At 32.8% G+C, this 23,692-nt stretch overlaps 3 protein-coding genes across 3 annotated transcripts; all 3 read left to right on the top strand.

The window, feature by feature from the left end:
- Nucleotides 1-279: 279 nt before the first annotated feature.
- LOC133182728 (uncharacterized) lies at nt 280-1,083 on the top strand. Its single transcript, XM_061317577.1, has 2 exons — nt 280-499; nt 629-1,083. The coding sequence occupies exons 1-2, from the start codon at nt 280-282 to the stop codon at nt 1,045-1,047; spliced, it is 639 nt and encodes a 212-aa protein (XP_061173561.1). The 3' UTR covers nt 1,048-1,083.
- A 614-nt stretch (nt 1,084-1,697) lies between these two features.
- LOC133182727 (uncharacterized) lies at nt 1,698-11,856 on the top strand. Its single transcript, XM_061317576.1, has 16 exons — nt 1,698-1,710; nt 1,875-2,000; nt 2,139-2,408; nt 4,190-5,194; nt 6,260-6,432; nt 6,567-6,869; nt 7,076-7,168; nt 7,309-7,456; nt 8,652-8,765; nt 9,854-9,964; nt 10,059-10,169; nt 10,377-10,487; nt 10,583-10,693; nt 10,863-10,973; nt 11,214-11,304; nt 11,541-11,856. Exons 1-16 carry the CDS (start codon nt 1,698-1,700, stop codon nt 11,854-11,856), a joined length of 3,207 nt encoding a protein of 1,068 aa, XP_061173560.1.
- A 2,216-nt stretch (nt 11,857-14,072) lies between these two features.
- On the top strand, nt 14,073-21,078 carry LOC133182726 (sushi, nidogen and EGF-like domain-containing protein 1). Its single transcript, XM_061317575.1, is given in 14 exon segments — nt 14,073-14,249; nt 15,061-15,363; nt 15,431-15,479; nt 15,482-15,522; nt 15,609-15,634; nt 15,636-15,754; nt 15,899-16,012; nt 16,520-16,630; nt 17,674-17,784; nt 17,884-17,994; nt 18,314-18,424; nt 18,608-18,698; nt 18,943-19,058; nt 21,020-21,078. Coding segments are annotated over 14 exon segments (1,539 nt in total).
- The last annotated feature ends 2,614 nt before the right edge of the window (nt 21,079-23,692 follow it).

The raw sequence follows: 23,692 nt of genomic DNA, 5'->3' as shown, positions 1-23,692 counted from the left end.
GAGGAAGGGACAGGGCGTCAATTTCTATTGTTCGTGTCGTTGGTCATTTGCACTGTTTTATGTATTTATCAAAGGTTTTAATAACACGTGTTCGTGTGTATTTATATCTGCAATCTATTGGCTGCAATACTGGTCACCTTGTCAGGTGACATTTAAATTTAAATATTCATTGCACGGGTTTTAACTGACCGCTGTTAGCGCCGAAAGTTCTATAGCCATTCGAAGGCTCTTTTCAGTGCAGATAACACGTCTTTTTGCCACTCTCTATTTCCACGTAATATGGGCGATTCGGGCGATGAGCTGACTTTAGATACACATAAATTACCAAAAGACAGCACAGGAGGGACTTCTTCATTAGAAATCTCGGACATTGTTAAACTCTTCACGGGAGTAATACAGTCTCAATTCAAAACTTTCTCGGGGCAGTTAAAAGCGGAACAGTCCGAATCTATTTCGAAGAAACTCAAAGAAAATTCTCTGCACAAGATAAAGTCCGAAGGTAACCGAATTCAGTTCCAATTTAATGCCGAATTGTTAGAGGGCTTAGAGAAGCTGGAGTCAAGAGCCTTTGACTTGAAGGATTCTGAATCATTGAAAATTATTTCCGACTTAAATAAAAAATTAAAAGCGCGTCAGAAGTATATACGGATAGCTGATTCGTCTCCGGCCGGTTGGAAAACCGTCAACGAATACCAGAGTAACGAGATCGCAGACAACTCTGATGACGAAAAGAAGATTTGCAGCGCCGAAAACAGGGCCCTTAGACATCAGAAACAAAACAAGAGATTTCAGCCTTATGGGACACAAAAAACACCACCAGCGGCAGCAGCGGGATCTCCAGCTCAACTGGCTTTTCCTTTGGTTTCTAGTACTTTTCAGCCCTTTCCTGCATTTCAACAGCAGCAGCAACAGCCATTTCTCTACGGCCAGGGCAGAAACAAGCAGTCAAGGAGACAGCCTATGCCGTACGACGTTTGTTTCAACTGTTTTGCAACAGGGCACTGGAAGTCCAACTGCCCAAAGGGAAAGACCACTCAAAGTCAATGATAAGTATACAGGTTGTTTGACTTGTGTTCACGAAAAGATTCAAAAGAGTAAAACAGAAAGTAGCATAAAACACAGTTTAAAAAGACATTACAGTAAATGGGAAGAAATTGGGGCTTTTACTTATATTTTGAAAGTCATACATTCTGGTTACGAAATTCCTTTTATTTCCGTTCCACCGTCTATGATTTTTCGAAATAACAAATCTGCAAGAATTAACGCTGACTTTGTCACATCAGAAATATCCCAATTAATTAAGACAGGTTGTGTTGTAGAAGTTACATACAGACCATACATTGTAAGTCCCCTCAGCGTCGCGGAAAACAGGTCGAAAAAGAGATTGATACTAGATTTGAGTCGACTTAATAATTATGTGAAATATGAGAAAATAAAGTTTGAAGATTGGAAAACAGTCCTAGATTATTTTGAAAAAGATTGTTATTGTCTAAAATTCGATCTCAAATCTGGCTATCATCATATAGATATTTCTGAAAGTTTCCAGACATACCTCGGGTTCTCATGGAACGACAAGTATTACTGTTATACCGTGCTCCCGTTTGGTTTGTCATCCGCTCCATTCATTTTTACAAAATGTCTAAGACCTATTGTTAAATTCTGGAGAAAGAGGGGTATAAAAATAGTACTTTACCTAGATGACGGTTTTGTGTTTGCCCCATCGAAACAGGAATGTTTTTCAGTTTCTGAATTCATTCAAAAGAGTTTGTCAGAATTTGGGCTACTTATTAATTTTGAAAAATCTGTATTTTACCCTACCCAGAATTTAGAATGGTTAGGAATTTCTTGGGATTCAAAGTCATTTTCTATTTCAGTGCCCACAAGACGTCTTGACGACACAGTTGCTTGTTTGCAGAAACTAGTGAAGAGTTTTCCTAAAGTGACGGCCAGAGAGTTGGCAAGAGTGGTCGGAAAGATTATGTCAATGTCACCAGTAATGGGTAACATATGTAGTATAATGACCAGATTCTGTTCTATAGAGATAGCATGTAGAAAGTCATGGGACGATATTATTGTATTTACACACAAGAACGAGGTTCTAAATGAATGTAATTTTTGGTTACAATGTATTTACTCAGAAAAAACAAGGTATTTACACATACCGACAAAGAAAAGTGTCATCATTTACTCCGATGCCAGTAGTCTAGCGTCAGGAGCTTACACTGTTGAAGTTGATTCAAAAATTTTTCACTTAATGTGGAAAGAGTTTGAGAAGGGTATGAGCTCTACTTGGAGAGAGCTTCGAGCGATTGAATTAGCTTTAGCTTCATTTAAAGATAGTTTAGTGAATAAAGAAGTAAAATGGTTCACTGATAATCAGAGCTGTGTAAAAATTGTTCAGTCTGGCAGTATGAAACATCATTTACAATCTCTTGCTTACAATATTTTCAAGATGTGTGTAGAACAAAAAATTTCAATTGACATACAATGGATTCCCAGACTAGAAAATGATAAAGCTGATTTTCTAAGTAATATCATAGATCACGATGATTGGGGTGTTACTGCAACATTTTTTGAATTCGTTAACAATTTGTTCGGAACTTTTACTGTTGACAGATTTGCAAATTATAATAATTGTAAGTTGGGGCGGTATAATTCAAAGTTTTGGAATCCTGGCTCGGAAGCTATTGACTGTTTTACACAAAACTGGGAACATGAAAACAATTGGTTAGTACCCCCTATTCACTTAGTAGTTCGCGCTATAAAACATCTAATAGCCTGTAAAGCTTTCGGGGTCCTAATTGTTCCAAACTGGCCCTCCGCTGTTTTTTGGCCGTTTATTTTTGATAAAGATATGACGTATAGATGGTACGTTAAAGATGCTTTACTATTCAATGAATGTACAGATATACTTATTCAGGGTGATAACAAAGCATGTTTGTTTGGGTCAACAAATTTCACTTCTGGGATACTGGCAGTAAAGTTAGACGCAAGGTTTTAAAAATAGAACGCTCAAGTCTGTTGATAAACTCATGTCGAGTTCAGCATGTATAATTATGTACAGGTAACTCTCGATACCTCGAAGTCCGCGGGACCGAGGAAAAACTTCGAGAGATCAAGAGTTCGAGTTTTCAAGAGTCCGGAATTTTCCGGGTTTGTTGACAGGTTTTAAAATTAGTCTTACCGGTTGTAATGATTTTCATGCAGTGCTAACCTTTTACACGTGGTTTTTATAAAACAACGATACTTTTTCGTAATTCAGATGAATATTTCATTAAACTGAGTAATGCAAAATATATATATCGTCATTTCATGTATATTTATTTATTCTTTGTAATACGGACATCATACTACGCATTCGTTACATGAAAACGACATTTTACAGCGTCGTACATACCGGTAGCTTTGACTATTCCAAAAATGATCATTGAACGCAGTTCTGTAAGTATTTGTCCAATAATAGTCGTCATACTGACTGAGGCTGTTTCTGCTTTTTTCATATTTCGTTTAACTTTGACACTGACCCGAAATAAAAATTAAATTAGTGTTTTTTCTTTTAATCAATGACACTGCGTCTCTAAATTATCGTAAGACAGTCGATGATAATTATTTTAATAGCATATGGGCAAAATATGATTATAAATCAATTATCACCTTGCAGCATAAGTGTCACCTGAATAAACATCCCGTATCTCGAGACCTGCGTCTTCTGCCTGGGGCCATTTAAATGTCCAGGTAAAGGTGCTAATTATATAATCTTGTATACACATAGCCACTTCGAGGTATCGAGGGTAAATACTAATAGAATATGCATAACGGGACTGCATTTTGACTTCGAGTGATCAAGGGTTTCGAGAGATCAAGAGTTCGAGAAATCAAGAGTAAATTTGCTTAGTTATATAGTGGGAAAATTCGGGACCGGAGACTCACTTCGAGCGATCAAGAACTTCGAGAGATCGAAGTTCGAGCCATCAAGAGTTACCTGTAGATACGTTTTGAGGTGTATTGCAGATGAGCTGGGGCCCTGGTACACCAGATTGTTTGTATTGGTTAGATGTATTGCAGTTGATATATGGTCCTGATACATCTATTTAGTCGGTGTATTGCAGTTGATTGAGAATCCTGATACACCATGACCATTGTACTAGTTTCAAATTAATCTTTGTATTCCGTTATATACATTTTTCAGATATATTTAAAACGGGACGGTGGTCAGATAGTGCAAGGATCGAAGATCAGCGGTTACAGCAACTAAGGGACCTTTTACCAACATACTGCCTTAAATCAAGAGCAGGGAATACATTAAGTCAATACAGGTACGCATTCAATGCTTTCTGTCGATGGTGCGGCGCTTTTCTGTCTTCTATTTCTGCATTACCCGCAACGGATGAACATGTGGCTCTATATATAATCTCTATCGCTAAAGATTGCAAATCATCAAGCAAAATTCAATTAGCTACACATTCCATAAGCTGGGCCCATCAGCTAGCAGGATTAAAAGATCCATGTGAATCTGCTTTAGTGAAATTAACAAAGGAGGGTGCAATAAGAGAGACTTCCAAGCCTGTTGTGAAAAAGGAACCAATCACACCAGATCATTTGAAATTATCGGTTCAGAGATACAAATCGAATAATTTATATAATATGCGTACTTTATGTTTGTGTTTGTTAGGTTTCGCAGGGTTCCTCAGATTTTCGGAGCTCGCAAATATTAGACTTAATGATATATCATTTGATGATGTGTGTATGAAAATTAACATTGTCAAAAGTAAAACGGATATTTATAAGGAAGGTCACGAGTTGTGTATTGCTAGAACTCATGGTGATACTTGTCCTGTACATATGTTAGAAGAATATATAAAATTGTTAGATGCTGAAGTTGATTCATCAGAATATTTATTCAGATCTTTGACGTTCTGTAAAAATACAAATACATATAAAGTTAGAAGAGATAATCGGCCTTTGTCTTATACTAGAACACGAGAAATTGTTTTAGATGCTTTTGGAGAAATAGGGTTAGATAAGAGTAAATTTGGTCTTCATAGCCTACGGTCAGGCGGGGCCACTTCCGCTGCAGCGGCTGGTATTAGTGATAGATTGTTTAAAAAGCATGGGCGGTGGAGGTCAGAAAAAGCTAAAGACGGCTATGTGAAAGAAAATATTCAGGAAAAATTATTTGTAACCCAAAACTTAGGTATTTAAAGTTTATATACAAGTCATTCCCTTTATCGCTAGCTCTTCTTTGTCTTTCGAAAAAAGTAAACTGCACTATCAGAGCGCTTCACATCCTAATATACGTGTTTGTGTTTATTTTATAAATTATTTATGTTCGTTTGAGTGGCACGAATAAGAACATAAATATAAATTTCAATCCTTGACCTTGTGTCTATTTAGTAGATCCGACACTTAGGATATACAGTGTTGCTGGTTTTTGTAGTGCTTTCTATATATATATATATATATATATATATATATATATATATATATATATATATATATATATATATATATATATATATATATATATATATATATATACCACTTCTAGAATATGCTGTAACACAGTACGTTTGAAGATTCTCTTTCACTACAGTAAATATTTTGTTGAGTGGTGAAGATAGGTAGAGCATTTGCTGGACCCGTCAATGTTTCTGTAGTTATAAGGATTTTTATGAATTTATGGAATCTAGTATAGGTAGGGTAGATTGAACTCACCTTGGTTGAGTGGTATGTTAATGAGTTAGATTCCACAGTTCGATAGTTCTATCTATCCATCTATCTAGCTAGCTAGCCAGCCAGCCAGCCATCTATAAAAAATGTTTTTTTACTTGGGTGAAAGAGTACAAGAGAGTAGATTTCTAAAACGCATGTCTAATATACTTATCAGTTTGCAGTCTTGATTCGACAGCTGTTACATTATGATTTATTTTCCTCTTGACAATCTACCATTCTCTCGTGACCGTTTAACGATAAGACAAGGAGGACAGTTTTAGACATGGACATATTGTCAAAAAAATATCAAAATTGATAAATTTATTTAGCACCTTTACACGGAAATACTATGGAAAAGTGTCATGCTTTTTTTGCGATATTTAATGTAACATTGCTGTAGTTTGTGTAAACTTAATGGCATTGGTTGTTCTTTAAGTCTTCCTTGTTGTAGACTTTCCTGATTTTCTACATAAATGCCACGAATCTATAGATCCAAATTAGTCCAAGTTAAGATCTTCAACAATGTCTTACCCAACCTTAATTGTAGTAATATTATCAGCAATGCTAAACATTTGTATCTCCTACCCACTGAGTCAGTTCTATAGTTTTGGTCTAGCTGCCGGAGACAACGAATTGCCTGCAAATGACGATGACTCCACTTCTAGTATTCCTATAGCTGTGTCATTTCCTTTCTTTGGGTCATCATATAATTCAATTTACGTAAGTATAGGTAATTTCTCACAGAATGAATGATGCTGTTCTTTTAGTCATTAATTTTATGGAGACCCTTTTGAAAATTTATGATATTATGTCCGTGAAGATCAAGTTTACCTCAAATCAGTATTACTTATTAGGTTAATAACAACGGGGACACTACGTTTGAGACTCCATTAAGACAGTATACTTCACAGCCCTTTCCAATAAGTGGAAGTCATAGAATCATAGCACCATTTTGGACTGATATAGACACAAGCAAAGGAGGTAAATTATGGTATCGCACAACCACAGACTCCACGATATTACAAAGAGGGACGACTAAAATCAACTCTCTCTTTCCTGACATTTTAACTTTCACTGCCACGTGGATGATGATAATTACATGGGAAGATGTAGCTGCGTATAGCTGTTCTCCCACCGGAACAATAAATTGTCAACAGGTAGCATTGTAGTATTTAAAGTTATTTATTTTATTTAAAGTTATACACTGTCTTCATAAATACGGATATTATACGACTATGAATAATAATGTCGATTTCTTTCCAAATATTTCAATTAAATCAATTCATAAAAAATGTATCTATGTGTTTAAGCAAGCAAATGTCTTGTATTGCATTATTTATTATTTTGTAATCTATCATAACAGAGGAACACATTTCAACTTGTTTTAATCAACAATGGTGTTCATTCATTTGTTGTATTTAATTACAACAAAATCACTTGGACAAAATCTGCTCAGGTAACAGAACCTTTAATTAGTATACAAATGTAATTATGACGTGATATAGTTTAACATATTTGTGTCTCTTTCACTCTAAGAATATCGCATACCACATACTTATGTATAGTAATCTAATTATTTACGTTCCCTCCTCGAAGGTCGGGTTTAATGCTGGTGATGGAGAGAATTATTATGCCGTTCCCGGGTCAATGACAGACGCTGTGTTAAATCTTCCTCAGATGTCTAATATTGGAATTCCTGGACAGTTTGTATTTAGAGTAGATCAAGCTAAAATTACTAATGCAGGTTTGTTCTCTTATAAACTTCTTTTTTCAATTTATTATTCTGCCTATATATAAATTCCAATTGTTCAAGAAAATAACGCCGCCTTTTTTTAGTGTACGTTTAGGGTTGTTCGAAAAGTTCGTGGACGATGTCAATCTTTGTTATACTACTTCCAAGAAATTTAAAATAAGCACAATATCATGTGTAAAAATATTTGTTTTGTTGATCTGTGAAATTTTAATCCATTCGATTTGATAGAAATTAATTTACTTCATTTCAAAGTCAACATGTTTTGTAACCACGGCGCACACTTAAAAGCAATGTAACGTCAAAAACATAGCGTCAAGAGTTTCTTAAAAATTCTATCCCTATACATTCACACAGTATAGTCCAATACCCACGTATTAAAAACCTTTTTCAATCATTCACTTTTTTCACTAACATTTTTTCCTGATTTTATAATTTCCTTTGTTAATGTTTAATTTCTTTTACCGCTTAGCTGTGTTTTCACAAAATCAGCAACTCTGAAGCGCCTACGTCTTTCCATGACGTCCCAACTTTTAAAAGTTTTCGTTCAGATTTTTACAGTTAAACCATTTCTTCACAGATTGTCCTCGTCCGATACAGAGTCTCTGTCACTCAAATACCGCCTCTACCATTTACACACACATGCACTACTCGCTTGTGGCATATTTTCTGATTCCTTCAACATTTTTAGCGTTTATTCAGAGTTTTCCCCGAGTATAACACAAAACTGCATCATTATCTGCTGCTCCGTGACGTTCTACAACGTCATCGTTTTTGTCGTTTTCAATGAGGACTACCTATCTTCTCAAATTGATTTCTTTTTACCGAAGCAAAAAATATTAAGCCATAATTTGGAATACGAATCGATGTAACAGTTCTTAATTTAACCCTCTAGGATTTTTTCGTTTTTGCTCCATTTTAGAGAGAAGATGACTACAGACATTATTTAGTGTATTGTTTGTAAATTACGGAAGTTTGACTTGCGCAGCGATCCGATTTTTGTAGTCTTTAATTCTGAATAAGTTTTAAATAAATCATGATATTTTTGAAAAATTTAATACAAATCATTTAAATTTATTGTTAAAATATTTCTACTAAATTTGGATAACATATGACGTTAAATAAAAAAGATATGAGAGAAGTCCACGAACTTTCCGAACAATCCTAGTATATACTATGTTTTGTGCAGATATCATCGACGAATGTGCCAGTTCTCCCTGTGTTCATGGAAATTGTTTAAATGAATACCTGTATTATGAATGTATCTGTGACCCTGGTTACACGGGTGTAAACTGTGAAAATGGTAAGAATTAGATAGATTTACACGTTGAGTGATATCTTGATTGCTCAGTTATTCATGTATTGTCAAAAGACCAACAGCACATCTACTCTGGCGATAATTCTTATCTATTCTTTCTAAACTTTTACTATGATTTCAAAAGAATAGGTTGTTTACAAATAATAACTGTATTACTGTGCTATATTAACATTTTCCAATTGGATATCTGTATGGAATATGAATCTGTTCATAGATAAGATTGACCTTCGACCGTATTTCCTATTTCGAAAGAAATTTAAAAGAGGCAAAGTTTAAATATGTGTTGTTTTATTGGGGAATCTCTTAGTATTTGGCATGAATGGAATCCTTAACAAGAACAGTATTATTCTACGTCCGTTTTGCTCATCTTAAACGAATATTTATATCCTCCGTTGGTTAATGCCACATTTTTCCTTTCTGGTGTAAAGAACAAGGTTCACTTTGGGCCTTTTTTTGGCCCTGTAAATTTCTGAAAAACTGAAACTGCTTAGTTTTAGTTGACAATTCATTAAATTTCATTTAGACATTTGGCGATTGCGAATCTACCGAAAATGACGTAATTTTCTGGCTAGTCAATGCATTATGACGTCATGAAATGCGTCATTTTCCTCATATCCTGAACAATTCTACAAAAACAGCCAATTTTTAAAGCTATTTTTCGAAAATTAATATAGAGCGCAATCTCTGATCTAAAATATGCAATTATTTACTAATAGAACCGTTTCTGAGGATTACAAAACATGTTTTATTTTTTAGATCAGAGGGTGCGCTCATATTATTTTTTTTCTCTGAAAGTACTTAAATATACCTTTTTCCTTAGAATTCAAGAACATTGCAATTCCATAGAGCTTGTTTTCCAAGACCTGGACTTTAAGGGGTAAAAATTTAATAGGAAATGAAAGCATTTAGTCTCTACTTTATCTTGATGTTTAAAATGGAACATAAGGTGTTAGTCAATAAATTGGTATAACTACAGGGCCATTTTATGCATAGAGTGAACCTAGCTCTTTACATATTATATCATGAGATCTTAATTAGTAAACTTATTGATTTTCAAAATGACTTTTGGTTAGAAATTGATGAATGCCAAAGCTCGCCATGTATTCATGGAAACTGTTCTGACCATCTTGATCATTATACTTGCCATTGTCAGGATGGATATACAGGAATAAACTGTCAGACAGGTTTGTTACCAGTTGTTTTCTATTGTTAAACTGCATAACTACCGTACAATATGTCAAAAAGAACAGCATGATAGAAATTTCAATTTCTCTTAAGATATTAACGAGTGTGCTAGTTCTCCTTGTGTTTATGGTAACTGTACGGATCATATCAATGGGTACATGTGTAATTGCATGCCGGGATATTCTGGAATCCATTGTGAAGTAGGTGAGTAATATATCAGTTAAATATATGGAAATAGTGCGTGTCCATTTAAAAGCTTGTTTCGTTTTGTTTTCTCGTCTGTATTCCCTACGTTTCCTAAAAAAAAGACGTTATATTACATCTAGTTAAAAAATAATTGTAAATGATAATACTCAACAAAAGTCGACAATAAGTTAGTCATCGTTCTAAACTTTATATTGAATTTGACAGATATCAATGAATGCCAAAGTTCACCCTGTGTCCATGGAAACTGCTCTGACCATGTAAATCACTACACATGCCAGTGTTATGCAGGGTATACCGGAACCAATTGTCAGATAGGTTTGTATTTTAAAATTTCCTTCCCTTTTTCATACGCCGAATTGAAAACTGCATGCATTATTTTACGTTTATTTCCTTTTCATCATTCTGTACAGACATTGACGAATGCGCCAGTTCTCCCTGCATACACGGTAATTGTACTGACCAAGTCAATGGATACACCTGTGAGTGTATACCTGGTTATACCGGAGTCATCTGTGAGACAGGTATATTTATAATTCCATACATTCCTTTTCTATTTACATTGAATAATTTCGTTTGGTGAAACTGGACAAACACAAATGATAAATGTGCATTGCAAAATACAAATGAAAATGGATAAGGCTGCGAATTTCTTTAGATTTTAGTACTCCTTATTTCTTTTTTTTATTACAGAAATTGACGAGTGTTCAAGCTCACCATGTCAGCATGGATTATGCATTGATGAAATTAATAACTACATTTGTGTTTGTGATACGGCATATTATGGGAGAGATTGTTCACATTGTACGTATAAATATAAATTTAATTTTTAAAAAATGATGTTCATTTCAAATTTCAATCGAGTAAGTTTTAGATTTTATCATAATGTTCTAAAATGTTTGGATAAACGTCTTGTTGGATGTATTCCACCCATGGAATTCTTTATTATATGACTGTTGCAATTCATTGACCCTTTTATAAAACGGTTCCTACAATTTAAAAAAAACTCTTTTTTAATATTTATCATCTAATGACTCTTTCCAGTTAACATCTCCTATCTAATACCATTATTGGTAGGATTACTGCTGTTGGTATTTGCCATGGTTCTGCTACTTCTGTGGAAAAGAACCAAAAGGTACGAATGGATAATTCTTTTCTTTTTTTTTATTTCATAAATGAACAAGAGTGTGAAAAAAAAATATTAAAAATCAATTAACACATTAAGGAGATTTCTTTAAATGTATCGGTTATACATGTACATATGTGAAATGCGTATATAACTGTATCTACATTATGTGAAGACATACTCATTTACTTAACCATTTTTATATGTACCTATTGAGTAAATGAAATTCTTTCTTTTTATTAAAGAGACAGTGAAGGTGAGATGAACGGAGTCATTTACTTTAGTGATACACCGTTAGGGCCTAGTAAGACATCGTTCAGAAAACAGACACAAAGTTTCTCTACTTATTTTAATTTCTTAGGATTTATAAATCAGTTATGGCAAAGAATCACAAATTTGACTAAACCGAGAGGAAAAATTAATGCAATTTCGAGCAATACTCCAGAAAACAAACAACGTTTCACGGATAATTCAGCATTTCAGGCCAGCAAAATTCATTATATGCATGAAGATTTGCCAAAGAGTTTTAATGTTTGTGAAATAGATGACACAAAACATTAATGGATATTTTTTTAAAAACACTATTTAGCCAAAAGTATTATTTAATAATATATGCTTTCGGCATCATATTAGGGATTCTCTCTCTCTCTCTCTGGGGCTGGGGATGTTTGAGGGAGGAGTGAGGGTGTATCTTTATGGGTTGGTGTGAGTGTGTGTGTGAACTAGTGTTGTTAATATGTTTACTCATTTTTTTAGAAATAGAGAATCGAGCCTTCAAAGTCAAACTTTAAGGTCGTGTTGTTACATTGTTTTTGCCAAAATTAATTGTTTTTCATATCTCACTAAAAATACATGTACCAAGTTATTTTCAATAAAAAGAAATCGGTGTGACATCATTCCTATTCTCTTGTCATTTGAAAAAAAACTGGTCCGTCCGACGTTAGAAAGTAACAGTCAAATATTAGTATTATTCTGATATACATGCATATGTATTTTACTTTCTCTGTGCTAATATCTTTGAAAATTGGACTGTTACTTGGACAGAAAAAACTTGACCATTAAACAAAAAGCGAAGCAAAATCTTCAAGTAAAGGTAGTGTTTTGAAACAGAATATTATGCATAGTGTTATATAAAAAAAAAAAAAAAGAAAGAATCAACTTCCACAAGGCATTCTAATTATACTGGTCACATCCGCCCCGAGCTCTGTCATGATTAAATGACAAATGAAGGTTTTTTTTTTTACCAAGTACAGATCAAACTCTACATCCATCCACAAGCATCAAACTGTCTAATATTTTTTTCATAAATTTTTAGAAATTGTATTCGGCATAAATTAAATTCATATTTGATATAAGAAGATTTGGTTATCATGATTTTCTTTTTTAAGTAAGAAAAGGAACTGACTTTTTTTTTAATTTTTTTTTAATTTTAAGACAAGAAATACTTGTGATATACACAATAGGCCCAAATGTAGATACATGTATAAATAAAAAAGACAACACTGATCGATTTATCAAACTTCAAAGATTTCAAAAGCACTCACGTATGTATCTGTGTATACTGCAGAAAAAAAAGAAAGAAAATAAAGTTGTCCTTTTTTCTTGAAGGAAAGGTTGGAAAGTGCAATAATCTTTATCCCTTTTGAGTACATGTATCTTACTAAGCAGTTTCTGGAAAAGGTTGTGGCAGAATGTCATGAATGAATTGAATTTTTTTTGTAAGACAGGTCACTTTCCATATAAAGAAAGCTGTTTGAGAGGTCTTTAAATAAGAATTTTGTTAGCTAAGATTCTCATAAGAATCTGAAATTAACATTTAAGACCTTATTTGGTATTTGTATTATTTAGAGCTCCTTTAATTTTTAGTTTTTCAATTTGGGATGTCCAAAATCCGATTCGAATACTTATGTACTTAATCAAAAGTACCTGCAAAACTATGAGGTGTATTGAAAAAAGACTACGAAATCTCTGTATCCACAGATCTCGATTATGAAAAGGTTTCATTAAAATCTAAATACAATGCACACACTTTTTATTTCAATATAAATATTTTTATTTCGGTATAAATATTTCCATGCTAACAATTTGTTAAGAACAAAAGAACATGAAAAGTACCTTAAATTGCAGTACTAGTAGGTTGTACACTTTCTGCAACTGATATTTCAGTTCATTCCGCAGCCATGGGAGTTATTTTCTTTCGCATTTTCTTTTACTTTATACCGGTAGTTTTTTTTTCTTTTCGCATAGGCTTTTATCCGTCTTTAATTAAACCCTGTAATTACTTATATGATACTTGACTAGAAGTGTTTAATTGAAAAAAATTAAGTGTGATGTTTTCTTTTGATTTTTATAAGACGTGGAAAATCAACAATTTGTGTCACGTCAGTGAGCTCTTTAATGTATATTTGTTTTAATACAATTTTGTCTAGCCAACATACACTCGATAACCACAGTATGTAGAGGGTTTCTACGTTTAAACACCTTGCCTGAGATCTACAACATGAATAAATCGAATCTTGAAGTATCTTTTATCATGGAAAACTTTCACATCAAATACAACTTGTAATATATTTTTGTACATTATTTGGTGAAAATAGCATGTCTGAAACACACATATTAAACCACCGCACTTAATATTTAAAATGATTTCCTTGTTTGAGCAGTCCTGCCTGTTTACATAAAAGAAGAAAACCGTTAAAATCAAATCACTGGACAAGATTCAAGAGAATGAAACTGAAATAATGTTAGTCAAAAAATCAGTCGTACGTGTATTCTGTATGCTATATGCCATCGGTCAATCAGTTAACGTTAACTGTTACCCACTTAATCAATTTTATCGTTTTGGTTTGGCTGCTGGTGACAGTGAATTACGCTCAAATGATGATGGTTATACATCAAACATTTCAACAACAGTACCATTTCCTTTCTTTAGATTGTCTTTTGATTCTTTATTTGTAAGTATCAGTTATTTTGACAAATAGTCAGTCTCTCTGAGCTTCTTTAGTAATTTAAGAACAGGGAAACTTTATCCAAAAATCTAATGCATGAGTGTCTTGCTATTTAAAAAATATGTGCAACTTCCTTTTTTTCAAATGGGGGGGGGGGTCCGACAGGGAATGCTTACTCCTCCATGGCACCTGATCCCACCACTAATGTTTTGTAGAGGTCCGTGTTTGCTCTGCTCCCGATTTGCAGTGTTTCACTGACTTTTGAGCATGATGACTGTTCGTTATCTCCATATTTCATTACTTATTGAAATAAATAAAGTATATTATTGATTGAGCAATGTTAATGCTTTTATGTGATCATGTCACGTATTTAAATTGAAATATTAGGGAAAAAAAAGTATACCAGATATAATCATATTGGAATTGGAAATGCTACTTAATCATTATCAATAGGCTAGATTATACATATTCAAATTCATGATCAAATAATAAACTATCATTGTAATTTTGGAAACAGAGCATTTTTGCAACCAAAAAAAATAATCATATTTGTAATTTTTTTTCTATATTATGCATGCTTTTAAATACTATTTTTTAGTGAATTTTTGTCCCACATGTAGATCACCCACAAAAATTAAATTGTCTCATTGATAAAACTTCATCATCCTGTTTAAAATATATGTATTATTTGCCACATTCGCTGTATTGTCGAAATATAATGTTATTTCCTAAAGTTTTTACTAAAGTGTTACTGTATTAATATCTATGGTTGCAAAGGTAAAACAAATTTTAAGCGTTAGATATATTTTATTAACAGGTGAACAATAACGATGACGTTACATTCCAAACTCCTTTAAGTCAATATTCTCCCGAGCCCTTCCCGATCAATGGTTCTCATAGAATTATAGCACCATTTTGGTGTGACATTGATAAAAACAAAGGAGGTCATCTATGGTATCGTGCAACAACAGACTCGACAACATTACAAAAGGGAACGAATAAAATACGTTCTCTCTTCCCAAGCCTTGCGACTTTTTCGGCATCGTGGATGTTGGTTGCCACATGGGAGGATGTGTCATCTTACAGCTGTGATTCATCTGGCCCAATTTACTGTAACCAGGTTGAATTCTTTTTTGACAATCTCGGTTCCGTTATTTAAAAAAAAATCTTATAAATAACATTTTCAGGGAAATACGTTCCAGCTTCTTCTCATCACTGACGGGGTCCATTCTTTTGCTGTTTTAACTACAATAAAATAACATGGACAGTCTCATCACAGGTACTCTAAAAAAGACTGAAAAATATATATATTGAATATTTTAATAACCTCTTAAAATAGTTTATCTTGACGTTGTATCAATGTAGATTTTCTTTAATGCTGGTGATGGAACACTTTTACTCGGTACCTGGATCAAGAACAAACTCTGTGTTAAATCTCCCTCAGATGTCAAACATTGGCGTCCCCGGAGAGTACGTATTTAGGGTGGACCAAAATAAAATTTCTAATGCAGGCAAGTTATGCTTTATACCAAGATACATTACTTGCAAATGCAATTCGAACTAACATAAATTTATGTGTCTTGAAATGCTTATACGTGTATATGATTATATGTAAACTTAATATGCATGTATTGTTTTTGCATCAATTTTAACAGACACTGTTGATGAATGTGCCAGTTCTCCTTGTGTTCATGGAAATTGTTCAAATGAATACCTTCATTATAAATGCAGGTGTGATCCTGGATTCTCAGGAGTCAATTGTGAAAATGGTAACTTTAAAATTAATCATCTAATTACATATTAAAGCTTTTTCAATCTATGTCTGATCTTAAATGAATTTTGTTTAAAATTTTCTCTGTATACTTCATTGGTTCACATCTAATTTCAAAAATGTCCCTAAAAAGATTTTACTGAGGTGCATGGTTCTAATTTCATTGAAGTTTCAAAATACATAAATATAATGTTACTCAATAGTAATTAGACACTTATCATAAATTACTTCTATAACCTACTGCAAAATTGAAACAAAAGAATTATAATAACTATTAAATTAAAGTTACAGTTTATATTTACTGTATAAGTATGCTTAAAAATGAAGAGTTTTCTCTATTTTTGTCTTGAGTTTTTGCCTTGAGCCAAGTTTGAAACAACTCCATGAAGTTCCCAGAGATACTAGTAAATCATTGAAATAGCATCAAGTGTTTGGAAGAACAATTCATATTTCACTCTGTGATACTTTTTGAAGTGTATATCAATTGAATGCGTATGTTTTTCAGACATAGATGAGTGTTCTAGTTCTCTATGTATATACGGAACATACACCGACCATTTCAATGGCTTTGTATGTAATTGTTTGTCTGGGTATTCCGGAACGCATTGTGAAACTGGTAAGAACATTTTTGCTGTAAAAGTCTTTTCTGTATTTTTTCATTTTCAAATTGACAAGTTGCTTTTAAAATTAGTCAATTATTTAAAAACACACATTTTACATCATCATCGTTTAATAAACTTGTTAAAAATCATTGATTATATAAAAGTCAAGTTCAAGAAATTTAGAGTCAGAATAATGAAACAGACTTCATTCTAAGAAGAAGGTACGATTTTGGATTTATGATGTCCAATAAATTTGATGTTTTCAAAAAGTTTTGAAATTGCTTTAATATAAGTTGAATATATGAATGTGATAAATCATGAAAAAATTTGGCATATTACTTTAAATATGACGTCATTAATCTGCTACATTTTTTAGTTTTTAACAGAAAAAAGCGTCAAAATGACTCATTTAAAGGGTTTATTTTCCTTAAGGGAATAGTGTCCACATCCGTCGCCCATTTCAGTTTTCGGATACTTTGTGTAAAAATCTGAGAGAAATCACATTTCTTAGACATTTAAGAGGACATATAAGAAAACGATTTGTATGATCTTATTGCATTGCATTGCCTTACTGCATTGGACATTGCATAATTCAGAAAGCATGGGTTTTAATTTCTCACAATTTCATATTTTAAATATACAGGGCAATGAAATCGTACCTTCTTCTTTTCAGTCGCCTAAAATGTCTATTGATTTTCGAATTAATTTCTAAATTTGCAGAAAACGGAATTTTGGTGATTCAATATTGAAAAATTATTTTATTTTGGACTACATGTGCACATGTATTTGATTTCTACAATATTTCAGTACAACACAGAAAATTTTGAATTATGCAAAATAAGATGTTTCATGATCCATGGGTCTTACCGCATATTATTTGTCACTTAATTAATTTTCCTGCAGATTCCCCCATTATTAAATATGAAAGCTAATGTAAAGTTCTGAAAACTTTGCTTTGATTTTTATCCAGGCCTATTACTGTTACACTATCCGATTTCTAGGAAAAGAAAACGGGTGAAAATGAACCTTATTTTTTACATATGAGTTTATTCTACAGATGTCGACGAATGTCAAAGTTCACCATGTACCCATGGTAACTGTACAGACCATGTAAATAGATACACTTGTCAATGTTATTCAGGATATACAGGAATAACTTGTGGAACAGGTTTGTACTGCAATCTTTCTTCTCATACGATTTCCCCTACTTTCTTTAACATCTTTTATTGCATTCATCATTGAACTTTAAAATATCAATTTCTTTAAGATATAAACGAATGTGCCAGTTCCCCTTGCATACACGGTAATTGTACTGACCAAGTCAATGGATACACATGTCAGTGTATGCCTGGATATTCTGGAGTCATTTGTGAAACGGGTGCGTGTGTACCCTCCTACTCATTATATGCTTATGCAAAAACAATTTTCTAAACATAAAAAATGTATATTTTCATGTTATAAATAAAAATATATCAATTGGAGTCATAGTTATTGTATAGTTTTTAATTTTGTATTTAATTACTTTTATATATTAATGTAACAATAAACAAAGAATAAACTTTACAAATTGATTTATTTTATAACAATAATAATTTTCATCTTTGTTTTAAACCTTGTTCTCCTTTAATTATCTTCTCTAGAAGTCTAATTTTCATTTTGCAAAATGTTTAGCTATTATTAAAATAATATTTCTAAAGATAATGATGAATGCGCAAGATCTCCATGCGAACATGGTGTCTGTACAGATGGACTTAATAGCTATCTTTGTGACTGTGACACTGGGTACTATGGAAGACAGTGCTCTAACTGTAAGCGCATAATAAACTTATTACTCAAATCATTTTGTAAAAAAAAAAATTATGTTCCCGAAACTGAAAAAATTGATTCTATTTGATAGATAGTTTCAAGCCTTCATTTCATTAATGATTTTGATTCTTTTTGTGTTTAATACTTCGTTTAGGTTTATTTATGAATTGTTTTATTTGTTGCAGTTGATGCAGTCTATTTATCACCCTTTCTGATTGGTCTTTCACTGTGGTTTCTTGCATTGCTTGCATTACTGATGTTAAAAAGGTTTAAGAGGTGAGGCAACGTGTTGAAAGTTTTTTGAATATGAAAATATGTTGAAACGAAAAAATTGAAATCTGAAATTATTTGCGACGCAATTATCTTTCCTTCCATAATGGAATTAATTGCTATATATTCTTATAAAACTCTTGAGTTTTATTTTAAAAAGTTATAAGCTAAAGCTACCAAACATAGTCTCTTTGACGGAGGTTGAAATAAACACTTGGTAATGTTGATTTTACTTTTGTTTAATTTTCAGAGAAAACAACAAAGAAACCTTTTCTGAAACCTTCAGTTTCAATGATGCACTTCTAGGTCCTAGCAAAAAATGCTACTGGAAGAGTCAAGTGCCAACTAGATCATTACTCTCAGCAGGTCTGCGTATAGCAACTTACATATGGAACAAAACTTCCGTAATTTTTTCAAATATTATTAAAACATTCAATGAACTTCTATCAACGAAAGCTCCATAAACGTATCGTTTTCTTGGATGGGAAAAGTCCTCCAAGCAACCAGAATTGTTTATAATACATGTACACTGTATTCAGTGAAGCCTATCAGAAGGTATTTAAATCTGTAATTATAATTAGCTCAGTATGTTAATATATCTAGAAGAACTATGTGATTATGAATGATGATATATTTTTTTTAATTCTTTGGAAAATGGATTATTTTAATTTGATTATTTATAAGATTTAAGATAAATTACTTCATACTTTGTTCCTTTATACTTTTAAACATGCAACAAATCATCCTGCTCTTCATGTGACACGATCAAGTTCAATTCCAAATTAGTTGACGCATTCAACATTTAAGAAGATTATACTTTCATGTAAATTACTTGAATTCGATTCGTCGAGACACAATTGTTAAAAAACACTGTTACCCTCTAAATGATGAAACCACGCCCTCCAGCGTGATAGAACTTAGCAACAGTCAACATTACTTGACGACGGATGATATTTCAAAAAAGATTGACTGCGCGGAATCTTTGCCGCGCACTTCACCTTTCTTTGTATTTGTATAAAACATTCAGTATATTATAATAAATACTTCATGAAGCTGCGGGTAACATTGAAAATTTCCACCCTAAGAAAACCTTTGTCAACCTCGGCTGCGCCTCGGTTGACAATGGGGTTTTCTTGGGGTAAAATTTTCAATGTTATCCTCAACTACATGCAGTATTTATTTAAAAGATTGAACAAGAAAGAAAACGTTTTTGTAACAGTAATATGATGATTTAGTATCAATTTACATTAACTGTAATGCTGCGAATACAACTTACCAAATATCCATCAAATGTGTTTTCAATCATTTTTTAGCGCTCGCTCGGTGTTCGGTAGGCCGTGAGTTCGAATTTCGACCACGACTGACCTAAGTCGATAAAAAGGTAGCAACTGTTCCTTCGCCATGCGCTCGGCACCTTAAAAACCGAGGCCTCGTGTCACGGCAGGCGTTGGCACGATAAAGATCCCTCACTGCTCAATGGCCCTGAATGACAAGTAATGGTCAAGATTTGAAGCCCTTCACTGGTATATGGTGACGTCTCTATATGAGTGAAAAATTCTTGAATGGTACGTAAAATTACATACAATCAATCAATCATTTTTTACGTCTATGAGGGTGGGAGTAGATTATTCCAGGTTTCGATGATTATTTTTTTTTTCGGAAGTTACGTTGCTGACACTAGATAAATTTGTGCATACAAATTAAAAGAGTCATAGGTAGCTCTTAATAACACATACTTCGTTGCAGTTGTAGCACTGTCTAATGCAAATATAATCATTTGACACCTCTCTTTATTTAATATCCTTCAGTGCACATTTTTTCAGATTTATTCTTGTAACCTCCCCTCAACATTGCGGTTGCATTTTTCATCTACAGGCATCATCCGAGCTGAACTGTTCAGTGTTCACAGGAGATCGTTTGTTAAACAGTTCGTTTTTTTTCTTTTTCCATCTAAAGTGTACTTTATTTTTCAAAAATTGTTTGAACATGCCTTTAAAAAATCAGCATACGTTAAAATAAGCCACATATAAAAGAATTAAGAAAAATGAGTATTCCTCTTTCGATTAACAATCGTTCAAGCCATCGGTTAAAAATGAACATTAAAGTGAGAACTGAACTTTGAAGTGTACATATACAATGTAGTATAGGTTAACTGTGATATGTCAGATTTTCTCCAGCAGTATGAACATTTCAGTCGGATTCACTACACAGTGAGTGAAATTGACTGCCAATCTTCTGTAACACGAATTAAGACATTCATGACATTGATTGTTGGTTGCTTTATTTGTTGGCTTTATGTACCTAGGAGAATTTTTTATCTCATGTAGGACAGCTAGCAGCTGTCGGAGAAGGGCTGCAAATTCAGACATATACTCGACCTTTATAGTCATTGACAAGGGATCTTTTTTCATGCCAGCATCTATGTAGATAAATATACTACGACAAGGGATCTCGGTTTATACGGTCTCATCCGAAGGACCGGTCTTCACTTACGTCCCGCAGTCGAATTCGGACGCTCGACGTAACGATCAACTCCTTATTTCGAATCTCTAGAACAATTCTCTATCCACACGAGAAAATTTAAATTGTACACTAACACATGATTTCTTTTTCCTCTCCCATTTCTGCAAGAGCAATCGATTGCAATCATCGGTCTTACAACCGATTATGAATATTGTTTAAAGTGAAGTCAATATGAGTAAACGTACTATAGTCTGTCAGAATTCCTTTCACGATTGACTCAACTATACTTTTTTGTGAATTCACCTAAAGCAGAAAGAATGTAATTATAATCTTTCACTTTCGGGTTCTGTTTATTATCAAACCCGAGAAGCGTGAAAGTAATTCTGTGAACTAGCATATATATATAAACTACCTGACCAAATTTTCATCTTTATATTTAATGTTCTACGGATTTCTGATGTTTCCTGAAGTTATCTGCAGGCTTCAAGAGTAACCCTGTGCTTCTATATGAAGATATTTCGCGCTGCAAAAGGCAATGACCTTGTATCAAGAATTGTTTTATATATGTTTACAAAGCGTTGAAGTCGTCGTGACGTCAGTATACATGTGACTTTCAAATTAAAGAAAATACTTCTATTACTCTTTCAACAGATGATATAAAAACAAATGGTGGACATTTACATTAAAGTCAGTAAATACGAACACACGATTTATTTGTCAATATTTTGAAAATATAATAAAAGTCCGTTTATGTTTATTCCTCTTTGTATGTCTACTCTTACGATTAAAAGGGATTTATGGTTATATTGAAAAACCAGTTGAATAAAAACAGATATTCCTAACTTGGGATATGATCGGTGAGCTTAATAATCGGATGTTTTTTATACATGTACATTACTCCTTCTTTTAAAACCCTTTATAGGTAAGAACGAACATAGAACGTTGGTTGAGGGCATTGATACACGAATTAGTATGTCCACTTTCATGTACATTATTTGTCCTGCTTCAAACAAATAAATAGGACCTACTTTTGTACAAGAATAACTTCCTAATGTTTTGAATACTTATCACAAAGTAAATGTACTGAAAATACTGTTCTTTTAATTATGTGAATGATGTGTAAAAAACATTACAGGATCCTGCAAGCTCTTGGTTACAAACTGTAAATGGTCGATTTATTTTCTTCACAACGGACATGGGCACTTTGTTGTACATATCGACATAAATCTGCTTGAGTATTCACTGAATAAACTGCAAATCGCAATCTATAGTGTTACCAAGACGAGACGTAAAATAATAACCATCAATACGTACATGTACCAGGGCTAGCGAAAATAAATCAGTATATACCTGGAAAATTAGGAATTTGAAGACTTCACAATGAGAAAAAGTTATATATCTATGCTAGGACAGAATCGTAATTGTAAAGCATCACAATTTATATTAATTTTTTTATTCAATTTAAGCAAAACATTTATACAAATATAATCAAAGAATGTTCATTTTTTAGAAGACATTGATGTTTCATTTCTGCACTCTATTTCAGAGTACAATGAAGTAGACTTAAAAATGATCAAATAACACACAGTATTCAAATACACAGCAGTCAGACATACGTCATTTATGTTAACTTATATGTTGTCATTAGTTACATTAGCAAAATGCTTTCAATCAGAAAAAATATCTAATATTACTTATATACGTATATTTACGGCGTTTATGTCAACTTATATATTAAATGTAAAGAATGTTACAGTCAGTGTGAAGCAAGACCGTTTTCCGTAAAAGAATTTTAAACAAACTAAGTTTTGATTGCTTTTGTGTTTGGAGCATGCATATAGTATTAAGGTATATTCAACGGTTATCAATTATTATCAATTATATTCTTTAAAAAAACAGTACCCATCACTGTATATATTTTACAGGTTATCAGTTTTTCCAAATTTAATAATAAACAAATGTGTTTATGGTGACTACATAAACATTGCCCGAATTCATCATTTTAAAACTCGGTGATTGTAGGTACATTTTATCCGCTTGACCTTGTTCTTACAATTATTGACAAGAGTCTTGACACACTCTTTAGTCATATAAATCAACTTTGAATGAAATATAGATCATTGAATTTTTATGGTCATTACTCTTCCACAAAGGGTCTCTATAAAGGACATTATTTAGGTTTCTGACAACTTTGGGTTAAAATATTTTAATATCATAAATAAGTCAGAAATTCCATTGATTTCTTATATACGATAAATAAAAGGTTGAAACTTCTTCTTAGTTTTAGAGAACATTAAGTTGCAAATTATAAGGTTAGGAGAAATAAATATGGCAATCGACTACGAAAGGCATTAACGTTCATGGATAGCAATAGGCCAGCACAGGGACAAAGTCGATGTGAAATCACTAGATAAGTGTTTTATTATTGATTAGTCTCATTCAGTGCATAGCTTTAAATTTTTACGAAGAATGACGCGGGACTTCTCACAATGGAAATTTGAAATGATTTAATGATAAAATTTGGCAGAATTATAATC

Source organism: Saccostrea echinata, unplaced genomic scaffold (genome assembly GCF_033153115.1).
Source record: "Saccostrea echinata isolate AGI-Se365-2 ecotype Australia unplaced genomic scaffold, CSIRO_AGI_Sech_v1 ptg000009l, whole genome shotgun sequence".
Classification (NCBI taxonomy): domain Eukaryota; kingdom Metazoa; phylum Mollusca; class Bivalvia; order Ostreida; family Ostreidae; genus Saccostrea; species Saccostrea echinata.
Note: the sequence above shows the minus strand (reverse complement) of the source record. Positions and strands in the feature narration are given on the sequence as shown.

Bases quoted from the DNA above. Each gene is read 5' to 3' on its own strand.
- LOC133182728 (XM_061317577.1), top strand. From the start codon at position 280: ATGGGCGATTCGGGCGATGAGCTGACTTTAGATACACATAAATTACCA. The intron at 500-628 runs GTAACCGAATTC...AAAAATTAAAAG, and splicing joins GCACAAGATAAAGTCCGAAG to CGCGTCAGAAGTATATACGG.
- LOC133182727 (XM_061317576.1), top strand. The intron at 2,409-4,189 runs GTATGAAACATC...TACATTTTTCAG, and splicing joins AAAAATTGTTCAGTCTGGCA to ATATATTTAAAACGGGACGG. The intron at 7,457-8,651 runs GTTTGTTCTCTT...TGTTTTGTGCAG, and splicing joins AGCTAAAATTACTAATGCAG to ATATCATCGACGAATGTGCC.